Source organism: Embiotoca jacksoni, unplaced genomic scaffold (genome assembly GCF_022577435.1).
Source record: "Embiotoca jacksoni isolate LCO1_2020_lvr unplaced genomic scaffold, fEmbJac1.0.p SCAF_1, whole genome shotgun sequence".
Lineage (NCBI taxonomy): Eukaryota > Metazoa > Chordata > Actinopteri > Embiotocidae > Embiotoca > Embiotoca jacksoni.
Window position 1 is genome coordinate 7517409 of NW_027185229.1, and position 18174 is coordinate 7535582.

At 38.2% G+C, this 18174-nt stretch overlaps 1 protein-coding gene across 3 annotated transcripts in view; it reads left to right on the forward strand.

The window, feature by feature from the left end:
- The window catches only part of slc2a9l2 (solute carrier family 2 member 9, like 2), a 90581-nt gene that overhangs the window by 4467 nt on the left and 67940 nt on the right, over positions 1 to 18174 (forward strand). For all 3 annotated transcript variants that reach the window (XM_069144584.1, XM_069144668.1, XM_069144499.1), the window contains exons 3-6: positions 4501 to 4602; positions 12681 to 12841; positions 16534 to 16658; positions 17794 to 17939. In XM_069144584.1, the coding sequence (XP_069000685.1) occupies positions 4501 to 4602; positions 12681 to 12841; positions 16534 to 16658; positions 17794 to 17939 (534 nt within the window). The remainder of the gene's footprint in view (positions 1 to 4500; positions 4603 to 12680; positions 12842 to 16533; positions 16659 to 17793; positions 17940 to 18174) is intronic.

The following is an 18174-nucleotide window of genomic DNA, read 5'->3' on the forward strand; positions in this document are numbered from 1 at the left end:
GTGATTAAGTTCCTTATGGCCCTGTACATATTTTTGACACATGCCAAATGATAGGAAATTATATCCTTTTTGAGGTAATAAATTTGACCAGTCTGAGGGATGGACAGTACTACCCTGGTAGCACTATGTAAGTCAGGGCTGTTCTTGTTATTTGTCAGTTGTGTAATATATTGGTTTGTATTCTTGACAATATTGCACTTCAGTAAATATGTACACGACCTTCATTATCTTGGCATCTATCCTGTTATCCGAAATCCTGCTGCTGCTTTCGGTGGCTTTGATCTGCTGAATGTGAACCCTCACCCCTATTTGTGCTAAAATCACATCAAAATTAGATTTCAGTGATGCGCTAAAACAGAATTAATGACAAAAAAAAGCACATCATCATCACAAGAAAATTTGCTGATTTACCACAATATAAAATGTGTAATACAAGCGTAGAGGCAAAAACTATAATTCAACCATTTAGTCCAAAAAGATGTCTTTATACGCCACACACAGAAAATATCCCTTATAAGAAACATTTTCAATATTCTGGTTATGGCGGTCTATAATTGTCTATTAATGACAACTTAAAAGATGAAATGCAGACCACTCATTCATCCTACTCCCTCACCACCAGGGACAAACATTAGCTCTGATCTAGCCGCCTTTCCTTTGCCAGTTTTATTGACCACGTCCCACTAGTACACAATAAACCATTCCACAGTATACGCTCCTGAACTTTGTAACTGTGCCTGCTCGGTCCCAGTGGACATGTGTGTAATATTTCTATGTAAATCTCACTAAAAACAGTTGTATAGCAGATATATGGTACCTTCGTACCTGTATTTCTTTTTATACTTGTATTCACAACCAGCCACCTCAGACGAATGTGAGTGTGATGTATCCTCCCCTCAAAGGAGCTTTAATAAACTAATCCAATCTCCAAACATTACATTAAACATAAAATAACTTAATTAGTTATTAATTAATTAGTTTAGATTTTTCAATTCTTTTTTGTCAGGTATTGAAATCACATGTATCTGAATGTATTTTATAAGGGAGAGTCCAAGGACAGAGGCTGTTACATGCTGTACAAATGGTGAAGCACCTTTGCGGAGAAGTTGTGAAGTGATTTTGTTTAATATAAATACATTGTAGTTGACTTGATGACTGACTTCGTTAAAACTATTTTTAGTGTCATTCATTGACATCTGCTTTATAAGCCATATAATGAATATCTGTTCTTTACCATGGTTTTGCAATATTGGATTAAATGTAAATATGAATAGAATTTTCTCTTTCTTAGCTTTTAACCTGCATAATTCTATCCTACTAATGTTTCTGCTGTGCATGAATTTATGAGATGTTTTATGTTCCTAGAAAAGTGACAGCGTGTATTTCTCTGTTATCTGTGTAACACCCTTTCCCCCCACTCCCACCAACAGTCACATGGTAGCAGAAAAAACAATCATGTGGAAATTTGTGCACAAAGATTGCTTCACTGTGCACAGAAACTGCAGAGCGATTTCTAGCCTGAGCACATGAAAGATTACATGGTGTAGTAGTCTGTGGACAGATTCAACTTTGAGTGGAGGAGACCATGTTATATTTTTATATCCCTCCGTCCTGTTAATGAAAGTGTGCATGTGAAATACAGAAGTTTGTACATTAAAAAAGTTAAAGTTCAATTGTACAGTAACCAAGCAGGAAATTACAGCATTATAGGTTGAGTTTAGCTCTAGCTGATTGTCATTCTCCACTCAGTGTGTACAGAATTCCACACAAGTATTATTATTATTATTATTATTATTATTATTATTATTATTATTATTATTATTATTATTATTTTCTTCATGGTGTGAGCCTTAGAAGGTGGGAAATGTGCGCTGGTTCGTCATCTGATGTTACACAGTGCTGTGCTTAAAAAGTAATTGTCATACTGCACAGTGGGTTTGAATGCATCATTTTATCAATTTGCCAATACGATACCATCCCAGTAGCTTCCTACATGTATTTCTGAAGGATTGGTTCCTGCACACTTCAAGATTCTTTTTATTTTTTTATTTTAATTTTTTATATTCTTCAGTGAACACCTTTGAGATTGGCACCTTTAAGAAGCCCAACGACTCCACAGTCTTTGCGATATTGTAGTCTCTTGATGCACTCTATCATGTCTTTTTTCAAAGTCTGAATAAACTGTAAGCTCACTTTTGAGAATTTATAACCATGCAAAGGAAGTGTGGTGAAGGGGATGCTGTTGCATTTCTGGTAACATATGTAAATGAAAAAGAGGTACTCCACAGGAGCTCTGCCAGAGCTGCATGCGTCATATATTACAAGCTCCTCTTGCAAGCATGCTGTTCCCAGCGAGCTATCACCTTTAAAAGAGGAATGAAGATCTACTGTGGAGCCAGAAATAACAGATTTAACACACCCTATGCGTAGTACTTATTTCTCAGCTGTTAGTTGGTTGCTTCCAAGTTTGCACAGTTAAAAGTTAATATACTGTAGAAACCCTGTTAATAAAAAACAATAATACCTTACAGTAGCCTTGTTTTTTTCCAGCTTCACATTTAGTCTCTCAGTAATATTTGTTGTTTCTCTGATCGTCACTGCAAACTGTTAATCTCCTTTCACTGAATGTGGTTCCTTTTATTTTGACCTCTTTTTTGGGAAGTAATTTAACAGCCAAAGTCAGTTTAAATGTGCCATCCAAGTTAAGCTAGCCCCCCTTACAGAGTTGGCTTACCACCGCATGTGCCTGATTTATTTTCTTTAGACTTTAGATATGATTTCTCATCACTGATAGAAGCTGATCATCCGATCACAGATACAAAAATAAAAAAAATGAAAAGGGAGATGCGTTGAATTAATTGTACCTTATTTCTGCCTCACTACATTTTAGCAGAAAACATTCTGTGCTTATCATCAGGAGCTCCGAACGTTAACTTTGCCTTCATTTTCTCCTCCTACAGACTTAATCTCCCTTTTTATAACTCTTCCTCGTATTAGCCCTGCTTCATCTCATTCCTGCATGTACTAGATGTCCTGGCTGTGCCTTCAGGTTGCTGCTCTCGCCTGTGGCCTGTTGGTGCACAGTATAGTGTTGACGCTGTATATACAAAAGTTCTTCAGACTTGACCCAGTAATGGATGAGGCACACACAGGGGAGTGTTGAATCTGAACTCAGATCTGTGTCTTGGGAGGTGGTTTATAATGACTACAGTCATTTATAATTCTACTTCAAAAAGAAAAACTCAACGAGCTCATCAGTATTGTTTTGACTTTTTATTATTTTTCATTAAAATAAGTCAATGCTTGAAACTCGTGAGCATATGAGGCTCTACTCAGGCACAGTGGTGCTTTGAGCTAAATGCTACAAAATTCTGACACTGAATTCTGCTGCAGGTTGTCATTGGTTATTCCAAATCATCCATCGTGTCTCACACTGTTTTAAAGTGACGACCATTTTTCACTGTACTACTGTAGATCTCTGTTTATGGTGAACTCCACCCAGGAATGGTCATTAATGTCTATCTAACTCGGGCCCAGCGCAAGACACTGTAAAACAATGACAGCCTGGGTTGCCCTGGTATTTGGGATATTCATAGTCCCCAGAGGATGTGTCCCAATATTTCTGGTCCTTCCTTAACCCCTTCCTCTGCTCTGACAGTGAGCCCAATATTTCAACCTTAACATTTGACATATTAAAACCATGCAGACAAACGAAAATAAAAGTCGCAACTCATTTGTGCTCCAGAGAGTATGACTCATTCAATTAATACTCGACACCATCTTCTGGCCTAAATGTCAACTTTGCACATGGGATATGTCACAATGTAATTGTGCCATAAAATCTGTGAAGCACGCTCACTCTCCCAGGGGAAACAATGGTTTGCATTTAATGACTCTGTGGCCTTTCCTCTTGTGCCAGCCTTTGAACAAACTTTACGATTTTAACCCCTCAAGTGGTGAAGGTCTTTGAGTGGCAAAATCTACTTTATGTTTTTTGTTCTCTTCTCTTTTGTATAATGGGCTTCAATCAGCTGCTTGTGGGCCTTCACTCTTTCAGTCTTGTTAAAATGTATTCACTATTTCCCATCATCCTTTCAATCTAATAATAAAACTATGTCCTGGCAATTTCATTCATTCTGTTCAGATTATCATAATGTATCCCCCTGGTACATTAAATATCTTCTGTAACAGCTGCTTTTAACATTTCAGCTACTGGTTTTGCTTTATTCCTGCACTCAACCTGTGTCAAACAGAGCTTGCACACACATTGAACTTGTCACTGTTTTGTTAGTATTTGTCGTTTAAGCAGTGACCTTCTCTAGTGTAAAGTGAATTTAATAACCCAGTTTCCCAGCCTGGATACCTGGACCTATCTAAAACGTCCTCTGTTGAGTTCCCTTGGTTTGTTCTGATTTTGACATTGATATGCGATAACCAATAATTAGGCCTGTGTTTGTATGACTAATATGAATCTCTGTGTTCTGTTTGCCCTCTCTCCAGCAACCAATAACAGGGTGCCTATTGAGCGCAGCCTTCTTCGGTGCCCTGGGCTCATCTTTCCTTTACGGCTACAACCTCTCTGTGGTCAATGCTCCTGCTCTGGTGAGTCAAAGGTTGTCTCGTAAGCCTTTTTGGAGGGGGAACCACCATTGATTTCTCATGTTTTCTACATGTGTTAGCACACTAGAAATCAATAAGCGTTCATTTGAATGGTAATTGGGACTTGGTTTAAATAAGAATATTTATCACAACTGAACTAGAGGAAGGACCCAAAAGCACAACTTCAAACTAAAATGCAAACAAAAAGACCATGACTTACAATGAGGATTGAGACACAACAAAATCCAGGACACAGGAAAACACTAAGGAAAAGCAAAGTCCTAAACCTGAGGAAACAGATGAGTTCAAAACACGAGGGAACAGATCAGTACAAAACACGAGGGAACAGATGTGTGGAAAAACACAAGGGAACAAGCACAGGTACAAACAGGATGTGCTGGAGAACCTGACGTACTGACAAACTGACTGTACAATCAGGCACCAAGTTAAGCCAAGCAGGGAATATATGTGGCTAGTGTGAAGGGTGAGCTGATTGGGGATCAGGGAGCAGGTGAGGTGGGTGTGGCAGGAAGGAGACCAAGATGAGGACGGAAAGAGGGAGAGACAGGACAAGAAGTCACCTCTGGTGGGCACATGGAGTGACACAAGGAGAGAGAAAAACTTTGTCCGTTCCAAATCACATACAATTTCTTTTTACTTTTACTATGGACTACAGCTACCCTTAAAAAGTATCTACTGTTGCATGTAGTATGAATACAATTGGTGGCGGCAGCTCAGTAGATGTGACGTATCTTCCACTGCGCAAAGGATTGTAGGTCAGAACAGCTCAAGTAGCATGCTAGCCTGCATACTGCAAAATACGACCGGATGTAAAAGGACATCCTGGTACTTTTGGCATCCTATGTCTAACAATCTAAATATTGTGACACACTTAATCTTTTTTTGCCATAAATAATCTTCTGTTTGAATACCACAATGTATGAAGGGAACTGTCCTATTGGCTTCACTCTTTCTCTTTTAGCACACACAGTAGGAAATAATGAGCCTCAACTTACTGTGAAAAGAAACACATGTAAAGCTACAACACTACATATGCATATTGTATACTAGTTCAGTTCAAATTAAATGGTCCACCTATTGCTTAGAAATTGTTAGTTCATATTCTATAACCAGAAGTAATTCAGTCATCACAACACTTTGTTGTTCCATAGAACTTTAATTCGAACATCGATACAGAAGAACTTTTGCATCCTTATTTTTTCAAAGTTTTCTTTTTGTGCAAATATGCTTCATTGACGTTTTTGTTTTAATTAAATATTAGCCGACAACATAGGGCCTTTAGCCAAAAGAGTCATCAGAGACACACATGTATTTAGTATTGCTTGGACGAGACCAGACATTTTCACAGTCTGTAAATCCCCTTTTGGTGGTGAATCTAAAATTGCAATTTCAAATAGCTTCTGTGTTCCAGTTCAGTTAAGTGGTGCCACTTTTATATGAGAAGCCGTATTTCTTTCAGAGGTCATCATTTCCAATCTGGCCTTGTGTTTGTTCAGTGGTAATTAGATGACTCACAGGTCATTTAATTAGTATTCAGACATTACAAACCTTCAGCTCTGTGGCTGTCCATACAGGAAGCATTGTAGAAAGTGCAGAGAGTGCATTACTGAAAAACACTGAAGTAAATATTCAATTATGTCCCTTTTTCCTGGGAAGACTGCCACTGGTTGTAACCACCAGCACTGTTTCAAAGATAATGAGAGGAGCTGCTACTCAGCTCTGCACCAACCACTGTCTGGACTGATTGATAATGACTGTAACTGGGATTGTGGCTGTAGCCTTGGCTCTGCTTTGGCTTTAACACATTATTTTGCAGCATGTAACACTAACTACTGGTTACATGCTGGGATTATGTGTGCACAGTGGATTGACATAGTTGTGCTGCTTGGTGAGCATTGCTTTAAAGCAACTTTATTTCTGCAACACATTTGTCATATCCAATCGAAGAACAATGGGTTCAAATCTTTTGTGACATAGCAATGCTTTCTTGGCAAATGTTAATAGGCACAAAATAATCACGATTAGTAAGTGAAGGAAACTGGCAGAACCTTGGCAGAGAATGTTTTGTTCATGTGGGACTCCACCACTCAAAGGATTAAAAATATGTTTTGGCCTTTAAGTTTTCTTTTTTGCATTGTTCTTTTCTTTTTTCTTTTTCTTTTTACTGTTTGACAACCTGGGCAGTCTCAAAGTAAAGTAAAGTTCTTTTAAATCCCCACATTTTTGTTTGACCTGATCTGACATACTGGAATAAAAGCAGATAGAAAAAAAAAAAGCAGTGAGGTAACAATGTCAAATAGAAAATTGTTATTTGAAGCATTTAAACCTGTGAAATATAGGCAGGAAATTAAAAGGAAAATTATTCTTTCACTTTACCATAATATTTACTGTGATGGAACACTTCCATGTTTTACAGTTTATTCATTGACTGAGGTTTAAATGGTCAAAGGTCATGTGTGAGTTAATGTAACATTGCAAGGTATTGTGCTTCCATGAGTACATTACAGCACTGAGAAAGAAATATGACAAGCAACTGTCTTTGCCATACAGCTTGTTATGCAGCTGCTTTCATGTGTTAATTCTTGTGTTCTTGTGCGTGGCACAAAAGGTTTAAAATAAAAATCTTTTACAGGAGTCATGAGACATCCAATGCAGTCAGATAACAGTGGGGTTCTTCTTTTAATTAGATCTTGTCTCAATGACTTGAGCAACACAGACAGCAATCATGATTGGTGAGGTGAATTCCACGAGGAAAAGGGAAAGCGAGGAAACCTGGCAGCCCTGACCTCTGTGTCTAATTGATGATTGCACGCTCTTCAGGAACAATACTAGTGTGCTTTAATGCTATATACACATTTATAGTGCAGTAGAGGAGGATAACCTCGACTCTTATAGGAAAGTGACAGAAAAATACTAGTGCAAAAAAAATAAAAAATTCTGCCACCTGGTCAGAATCACAAGGAAGGCATCACAAGATCTGCTGTTTTAATGTGTCCTCAGTGAAAAACAATGTCCCTAGTGTCCCCACTAAGTGTCCATTTTCCTTCTGCTGTGTCTTCCTCGCCTTTCATTATTTCTGAAAAAGAGCCTATGATAGGCTCGTATTCCTGCAAAATCCACCCATTCCTCTTTTGTAGTACCTGCTGTAGCTGCACCCAAGTGCTTTCTTGTGTGTAAACACTGTACGTGAATGACTTCCCAGATATCCCCTAAATTTCTGGGCAACAACTGACTTCATGGGCAGTTAAAACGGAGTCTGCGTTGCTTTCAATATAAAATCTCTTTGGTTTGGCTTTATTAGACCCTGATTACAATTAAAGAGCTATATCCCACTCTACACTTTCTAGTAGGTATCAGCTGTAACATTTCAAATAGTTCACTCTTTGCTGTGCCACCTACCTATTCGTTTGTGCTTTTAATCTAGTCTTCATATTAACAATTTGGCCTAAAATTACTTCAATACATAGAAGTAATGGAGTTGTTTGAGATTGAAAAAAGAAAATAACATGTTGGACATACGGATGCACTCAAAGAAAAAGCCTGGAGAAGTTAAAGTATCCCAATGACACATCCTTTCAACTCACTTAGTAAAAACTGAATCCACCTTAAAACTCGTTTGCACAAAATCCCAATTTGCAGGACTCACTAATCCATAGCCGGGGTCATTTCTGAATAGCTCCTCCCAGATACTGTTCTTCTGCAGACACAGCTTATTCTCTAGTTTATGTGAATGGAGAGGCACTGCTAGCTGTGGGAACACAAGCTGATCATGAATGTAGGGTTGACTTCTCTCTACCTCTGTACAGGCCCACAACTGCCCTGCTGTCTTTCCTGAATTCATACAAAATAAATCACCATGCATGTTACATCCACTGGTGTGTCTGTGTAGTCTCCCCACTCTCTTTTTGTTCTTTTAAATTCACATTTCATATTCATATTTGCTTTATACAGATTTTCTTCTTCCTTAATGTTGCTGCCATTGTGCCTGAATTGTTGTGTTATGTCCCTGCTACTCTGCAATTCAGTTATTTGCATCCTTGAGTAGTGCAATAGTTCATACTTGAGTAGTTTTAAAACTTTGTGTTGTTGCTAGCTTGTCCTTTTCGTTGTATGCATCTTATGATGATTGATGGCAATTAAATTGCCTAGCTGAAATGAAATGTACTTGCTACTTACTTTGTTAAATGCTTGTTTGCGTGGAGAGAGCTTGTTTTTGCCGCTTTGTGTGTAGATACATTACTTTCCTCAGACACTTTATGGTGTTTATTGGGACAAATTCATTTAACACCAGGAATTGTAATTTCAGTTTTTGTGATCCCATTGTCTGTAAGCACAGTCCTATTTAAGGCAGTTTGTACCTTTTGGTTTTTGTGTGTGAAACAAAAGTACAGCTTGGGTTTGTTTTCTGTTAAAATAAAACATCATTATTGATTGATTGGATAACATGTGGGCAGATGCCCCCTCAGGGATCAGGGTGGTGTTCCTGCAACATTTACATCGATGTTTGTTGCTGAAAAATTAAATGCCTAGTTAAGGCAGGCTTTTTTGAGGAAAAGGTGTTAGGGCCACTGGTGTGTCTGTATATCTGCTTGCTTTAATGGTGACTTTTAGGAAGTCTAACCAACACAATTCTCCTGACCAATCAATGGCACCTGACAAGGTTTTAAAATGTCTCCTTCCACTCTCTCCCTCTCTCCCAAATGTGATAGTTGGTTTATCCAATTTTTGCTAATCCCTAATGTTGCTGTGATTGAGCCAGTTGTAACAAGCATTTTTACTCTTTTATGTATGTTTTCCATTTATGCCAGACAGTTATGATCTTCAAGGAGCCTCCTGTGTGCTCCCAACATGAGCTCATTTGTAAATGTATAACAGAATACACCATAATGCCAAAGTTTCTTACAATGTAAATAACAGCATGAGTAATGTGTGTATTTTTCCTGTCTGTTACAGAATAGACAGGAAAAATACACACATTACTCATGCTGTTTTACAGTCCACTAAAACAGTAAGCTCTCCATCATATGAAATCTATAAACCAACACTCAGTTTTCCTCATGCACAGCAGGTCCACACACATGCTTCAGATGTGATCAGCCCTCTGAATGAGTTATCAGGTGTGAACAGGAGAACAGATATGGCTTTTAGGCCCCTCCTCCACCTCCTACTCAGCTCAGGAGGCAGTTATTAATATAACCAACAACATATATGATCGTTAAAGAGTACCAGTGGCAGGTGTACCAGACCCGTTGTAATGGTATCAACAATAAACATGTGGTTACCATTGTGACATGGCCAAAGTTTGGTTTTATTTAGGGAAAGTTTGTGGTTTAGGTTTAAAGAGGGTACTTACAAAATTTACACAATTTACGAGATATATGCACATAAGTTAATTTATGGACATAAGCTGACGTTGAGTTTTGTTTTTACGTGGGACAAGAACAGCGTTCTCCAGGGTGAAAGTGTTGAGTAACTCTTTATACTTTGTAGCGTGACGTCAAAAAGGCTAATACTGTTTTCTCAAAGCCGCTGGCGTCACAGAGAAACACACAAAGAAGGAAGTCAGGTGTGGTTGAATGGATTGAACATAGGACTTTCACCCAGGTGACAGGTGTTTTATTACCTCACAAATCAAGTCAACGTGGATTCATTTGAGGTAACGCAAATAAGTTAACATACATTACTTTATTCAAGGAGCATACTTAGTTTAACACATACCATTATCTTCTAGTAAACCAAACCATGTGGTTTCTTGCCTTAACCTAAGGCACTTTGTGTGTTTGTCTGAGACACCAGTGGGCTTTCACTAAGCAACACCTGGGATGAGTATGGGTTGAATTACTATGGCCACTAGAGTGCATAGTGGGTGCAGTTGGCCCAGTTGGAAGCATACTTATGGGAATGATGACAACTGATACATTACAATTAATGGGCTGATCATATTCAAATCAGGTGGTCTACTTGTAGCATGCAGTGAACCATCTCAAAATATTGGCAGTTAAATTAGAATTAAAATTGTATGTCCATTGAATTTTAACAAAAATTTAGCTGTTTAGAAATCAGGCCTTAAATATATAATGAGAGTACAAGCGTCTTTTCTTGCCTCCTACATAAAAAGCAGGAACAATAGACACTTACTCTTCACTAATTTTTCATTATAGTTCCAATAAATGGCAAGGTGATGGGAATTTAGCCATCAGTGGTTACACTGAGTGTCTTTTCTGCAGAAATTCAATTTCCCCAGCTAAACATCTTTTCAGCAAAACAAATTTTCTTGGCCTTTACTGGCTTTCTAATCAGCTTTTTTACAAGCTCACATGTGCATGGATTACACGGGAAGAACGGCTGTGATAGTAGTGCAGTGTCATAAAAGGAAAGATCAAGACAAGCAGTGACAACCTCTCCTGTCCATTTACAGGCCACCTGTAAGGTCAGTGGCGCTAAGCCACGCCCATGGTCACGCCCCCAATAGTGATTAGACAGTTGATTTTCATTTTGACATGGACAGTGTATGTTTTCTCTACAGTAACACCACTCCTCAGTATATATTTTTTTGTTGTGTTTTTATATTAAACTAAGAAAATATAATGAATATGACAGTAAATATGTATATAAAAAGGAAATACAAATAGTGTGCATTGCATTTCACTGTTTTTTCTTTGACTTGTTTCATTTATGTATTTCAAATCTTACATATATGATAAGGGCAGAAGAAAGAAGAAAGCTGTTCACTGACCCGCAGCCTACCTGCACAGTAGCCAGTGCACATAAATACAGTTAAACTGATTTCACATAACCTGATTTGTCTGGTAACTACCAAGTTACACTGATTGTGTTTAGAGGAAAGGATGCTGTTCAAGAAAAAATGTTAAGAGGAAGTTTTAGGTGAACACATTACTGACTGAGCTTAGTGTCTGCTTGCAGGAAATGATTAAGTAGTTAATATACTTGGTAATTATTGATCTTTTCCATGTAAGTTGGCTGGTCTGCAATGAAAATAGGGAGAAGGGTGATGAAAGCCCTGTGGAAACCAGTGTAACCTGTGACCCTCTTCTTCCTTTCTTTTTACCGCATAAAACAAATATATATACACACTGATATATTTCCGTAGCTCTGAAGTCACATCAAGGGTAACTTTTTATTCTCATGTGAAAACAAAACTGGCACTCGGAACTGTTATGCATAATGCTTGTAATTACAGCCGCATGACAGCTGAATCACAGCAGACCCTGAAGTCACTATGGGACCAATGCCATTACTCTTTTCAGCACCGTCAGGAAAGTTGCCTGTTTTAATGTTCTCTGGCTGTATAATTGTTCAAGGGAGTTGCAGCTATGACATGAAAGTCAAAGCCGTTTTGTTTTTTATGCTTTTCCAGATGCCATCATCCATGACGAGAACACAGTCAAAACTTAATGCTTTCACACAAATGCCAATAATTTCAAAAACTGTACTCACTGGTTTATTGTAGCATGCACCACAATCAATACTTTGACATAATGTTGTTTATTTTCTGGGGTTACCAGACCACATTTAGAAATTTTGAGTGAATGCAATTAAACACATTAAGTCCATTGATAATTATGTATTTCACACACATACACACCAAAAATGGCTTTCTCTGTGATTGAGTGCCTTTTTTTTTTTTTTTACAGACAAATATAAAACTATGCAACATATTAACACTACATTAAACAGACACATTTACATTGTAAATCATCCTACATATCTATACACCTAAATGAGTAAGAATACCTCATATGATTGGGTACTCCTTTCTTGACAACCATTTTTTTATGTCAAAATCTGGGTCATAAAGCAGCATGAAAAGCAAATGTCCAGGTTCCAGGTTAGGAGAAAACAAGCCAGGCCTTGTCTGAGTTTTCAACCTGGTATCACAACAAAGATGCCCGTCCACAACAGTAAAACGTGAGATAGCAACGCTTTGCGATGGCTAGGTTCCAGGTTCTTGCATTTTCAGTTTTAAGAGCTGTTTTTACATTTGATTGTTACCATCTGTTTGAAAGATGTCTTTCTCTCTGTTGGTCTTTAATCTGCAGTACATTAAAGCTTTCTACAATAAGACGTGGATTGAGAGATATGGGGAGCCTATTTCAGCAGAGACAGCCACCATCCTCTGGTCCGTCACAGTGTCCATATTTTCTATTGGAGGCCTTTTTGGAGCGCTATCTGTCTCTATAATACTCAAAGTACTGGGAAGGTGAGTGGAATCATATGTGCTTCGAATAATGTATCTTTCCCGCAATTGTACAGCCCTGGGGATTTGATCTGGGAGCCTATTAACTTTGGGCTTAGCCGAGTATCATGAACAGTGTTTCCCCTATGCAGGCAGCCTTGGAGGGGCAGGAAATTCTGTCTCTCAGTGTGTCTTCATGTAATCCCAGGCAGTCTATAATGTTAAGATCAGGGCTCTGTCAGGGTCACACCATCTACTGCAGGACTCTGTGTTGTTCTTATAGCTAAATGTATCTTTTCTGATTGCAATTTTACATATTTCTTACAGTTTAGGAACATTTGAATTAAAATCTGATAGTAGTTTTAAGTTTGTTTGCTAATGTTGCTGACAATAGCAAAGCACGTTTTTTTCTTTCCAAATTTAAACTTAGATCGATGCTTAACTTGGTACAATATAGCCATATTCTGTACCAACATTTGTCCTATAGTGTACTTTTAAACACTTGGCATCAGTTGAGGTTCAAATCAAGGAGGTGATCTTTTTCTTTAGTTATCCAAACCCTAACCATGTTCTTTTCCTAACCCCAACCATGTGTTTTTTTTTGTAAACCCGACCATGTGTTTTTGCTAAAGTTTTCATTTCCCTGTAAATCACATATTGTAAGCATGCTGTAGGTTTCATTTTCATCCCCTAGAGGAAAACGTGTAATTTTCATGCCTAGCTATCGCAAAGCGTTGCTATCTCACGTTTTACTGTTGTGGATGGGCATCTTTGCTGTGATACCGGGTTGAATACTCAAGACTAAGCCTGGCTTGTTTTCTCCTAATTTACCTGATGGCTCAGTGAGCGAGACAGACAGTCCTGTAAAGTACCGGCAGTAATGAAGTTGATTTATACTCGGTGCTCGTCTCAGCCTCCATTTAGAGTCATCGTGTAGTCTTGTGTTTTGGGATATTTTTCTCTGACTGATAGACAAAGGAACAGTTACTCATATATAGACTCCAAGGGCATTAATGTGAGGAGGAGCTGGAGAAATAGTGATTTGCTTCTGACTGAGCGGTGTTAGCTTATACAATTTATTCTGCACTATGAGATCCAATCTTTGCAGACAGTGTGATGAGTTTCTCAGGTTTCAGCTCAGCTGGGTTCTTTGGTGCAGGACTGCAGAGCTGTGTTTCCTCCTACTCCTCCAGGGACAAACTCAGGCACTGACAAAATAACCCCAGTGCTCTGAAATTATATACTTTCAAAAGAATCTATTATCCACTAATGATGAGGGTGTCACTCTCAGAGCAAGGAAAGACTTATGAAGCTTTTGTTCAGTCATTTGAGAAAATTAAGATGCCCTCAAGATTCACCTTGGATTTCTCAAGTGGCGATCATCACTGTGTTGATTAGGCAGGAACATGTTATTCATTCTCCCTCCATAGTCTCTGCAAGACATCTGTGGGCCAGCTGGTAGTTTGGCCCAGAGTCTTGGAAAGGTTGAAATTCAGATGTCAGGGAGAAGGGTTGAATACATATTAGTAGATGAAGACTCATCGAGGAATGGAAAAGAAAAGTACTTCAAAGAATGACCAAGTGATTCATTAAAAGTTTGCCAGTGAAGCCATTGTAAATGTTTCCCTCTTTAATGATGTATATTTCATCTAAGAAATCATTTTGAGAATGAAGAGAGGATAAGAAGACATTACTATACATTTATGGCCAAATACATTACTTCAAAAGTGATTTTAGAATCATTTCAGAAACCACACCAACAGCTCCAAAAAAAAAAAAATCCCCTTAAATGGCTTCAACTATCCTGTCTTCTTTCTTGACTTTACATAAACTCTGTCAGGATTTTCAGTTTCATCTGTACAGAAAAGAGTAAATCTCTACTATGCAATCGTACAGAACTGATAATGAATAAATCCACGTCCATCCTTAAACACAGTGCAGTTTAAACCTATGGGTAAATAATGGTAGATAAAAATAATAAGAATCACTGTAAAGATCAGCTTTAAAGTAGCCTCGGTTCAGCATTTCTTGTAATAACTTTGGACCATAAGGATTGAGGAGATGTTCAGTCAATAAATAAGATACATGTCATACCTTTGTTGGTTTCAAGGGCCAATTTAAGTTTGGTTTTGGAGTGAAAGGGTTCGAAGGGGTCCTTGATACTTACCAGGTTATCCGCGGTTTCTTGTCATATTCAGAGTAAGCCAAGGAAAAATCCCGTGCAAACTGTAAATATGACAGCCAGACTTCAACAGCAATATTTGTTCTTGTTGTGAAGCACAGGGCACACATGGTAACAGCACTTAGATGGAAGACTTTACATTGACCCTGCCCTGCCCTGTTTTTTTGTGTGTTTTTTTCCAATACTGAGGTGAAACTATATAATTAGTTATCATGCAGTTGTCCCAGTTTGTCGGTCATCTGAGGGCAACATCCTTGTAATGAACCAGATTGTTTTATGTAACAAGTGGATGAAAGCGGCTTGAGATCACCATTAGTTTGAGTCTCTTTGAAGTATCACTTATGGAGGAGAGATCAAATCCAGTCTGGCCTTCAGATCCTCTCAAAAACCCGTACAAGAGTCTGTCTTCTTTGAGGAGCGGGCTACAATCCAACCACACGCGTGATTAGGTTGATATAATGTAACACCATAATAGATGGTGATAATCAAATGGTTTAGGTTTTCAGGCACATTTTTCAACAGATCCTCATGTGAAATTTCCAATGACATATGAGTATTTTCAGCGCCCTCTATGAGACCAACAAGTCCTCATACCTAAGTGACAGAATAGCCCATTTACCAAAAATATCATATAGGCTATGATCGTTGTTGAGTACCATCACGGTAACAATAATAAATATGTATTATTGTTGAAATGTTTGTAGTTTGGTTAGCTTTGGGCACCAAAACTACGTAATTAGCATCAGAAACAGATTATGTTTGGGTAAAAATAAGTATGTTAGTTAGTTGTGTTAAGTTTGTGATGTAAGTTAAGTCGTAACATAGTAGTAAATATAAGTTAATTTAAATATGTAAGTTATCATAATTTTATGTTGACTCTTCACATAGGACACATACAGCGGTCTCTGGGGTAAAAGTGCTGTATTTGATCCATCCTTCCAACCCGACCATGCCCTCCTTGTGACTCTTTATACTACTTTGCCTGACTTCCTCCTTTGCTTCTGTCACAGTTACTATGACACAAGAGGTTGCACGATACAAACATAGGTCGCGTTAAGCTGTTCGCACAGATGACAGACGGCCGTGTTTTACGGGAGGATGGATTTACATATATAAACATTTGTTACTATTCTCGATTTCATTGTTTTCACCTTAAAGCTTCAAAAAAAATTGCCAGAACAAATAAGAATTGATCCTTTATTAGTTGCTTTTTGTTGGTTTGGCACAAGCATCCACCCATGGAAAGCTGATTTGTCTGCTCGGATGGCCTTAAAGATTCTACACGTCCACTCTTTCCTTTATCCTCTTAAAGCCACAAAAGCCACTCAATAACTCTTTTTAAAAGCCTGCAAAACCTTGGCTGAAATGTTTTGACACATGTCAGATTTATTTTGTATCAAAAGTAAATCATTATACATACATCATTAATAAAATGAATTTAAATTAATTAGGATTTGTATAAGATGTCTTTTTTATGTGTATACATGGTTTTTAAATGCAGCATTTTCTCACCATATTCTCTTATTGTATTTAGAAAGAGAACCCTGCTGGTGAATAACAGCTTTGCTGTAATTGCTGCTCTTCTGCTGTCCTTTGGTGAGATGTCAAGATCATTCGAGATGCTCATCATCGGCCGGCTAATTATGGGGGTGGACTCTGGTAAGTGTTTACTCTACCACGCTGAAGAAGTATGTGTTTTTATACTCACCACCAATCAGGCAGTTTACAACAATAACATAAAGCTTATTTTGTTTAACCATATAATAAAAGCGATTCCACGATAAACCTTGAACAGTCGATCCTCCAAACAAATACACACACTGTATACCTGAGTTACTGAACGCTGCCTCAGAGAAATAATTTGTATATTGTATTAAAAGAATGCTCCTTTCTTATGTATTTCTTCAAATATGATGAAGGTTTATAGATTAATTTCTCAAGAGGTTTGTTCAGCTAAAGCTATTTCCTCCTGGAAAAAAATATATATAATAAAGGTGGAAATCAACAAGATTAATCTGGGCTTTTGGTGTTACTCCCTCCCCCTGAGGGAAAATAAAAAGCTGTGGGAATTGAGAGAGATCGTTGATAGTTTACTCGTCAAATATGAATTTACTGGTGGTGTCCTATAAGAATCAAGACTTTGATTACTTTTTCTTCTGAGTGCTCGTCTGCAGTCACAGAGGAGGAGCCGAACATCAGTGCTCATTTATCCCTGACATTGTGGGCTATGTTGCTTGAGGACACCCGTTTTAGGGAGATCAAATTACAATAAGACAATGACTTCTTATCAGATATGTGAAACATGCAAGTAAAACACACTTATTTTCCATGTCTGACAAGTGGTGCCCAGGTCCTCAAGAGATTGTGAGGCCTTAATACTGAGGTACTCCTCAGTTTTGGTAACATCCGATTCATTGCATCCACTTAACATTGAACATAGCTTGTTGTGTTATGGAAAAAGGGCTAGAGTACCTCTGCATCAACATCAATGAGTTGCTGCTTACTGAAATTACTAGACACGCTCACCAAAGAGCACAATCACTTGTTTACAATTTGCAAACTGTGGAAATTGATTTGAGCTGAAACAGTTTAAGGATTTAATGTTCTTTTAGTGCCGACCACTTCAGATGTACAGACCATCTAATGAAGTATCCATGACAATGCCCCACAGTTTCAAGTCATTGAACAGTAAAATATTTTTTTCCACTGGTGAGAGGAGTGTTTAGGCCATGCAAACATAAATCTGTCTGTGTGTCCTTTCCAGATGTTGATATATTATATTTTTTTGTGACAGGTATAGCTCTGAGTGCCCTCCCCATGTACCTGGGAGAAATTTCCCCGAGACATATCAGAGGTTTCATCGGCCAGTTCAACTCCATCCTGATCTGTTTGGGGGTGTTCACAGGACAAGTGCTGGGTCTGCCTGAGCTGCTGGGTCAAGTCAGTGCCGTTGGAGGCTATAAACCATGAAAATATGAAGGTTTATGTTTTATGTTAAACTTGCAGGAAGTAGGTTCCTGAAGGAATGAAGTAAACATGTTGCTTTCTTTTTTTAACACACACGTGCCAGAAAATGTAAACTGGGACACCATAGTGGAGCATGGGTTGAGAAAATGATGCAAGACACAACCAGGAGAGAAACCCCCACAGGTTTTACTTCACTGTTTGTGGAGAA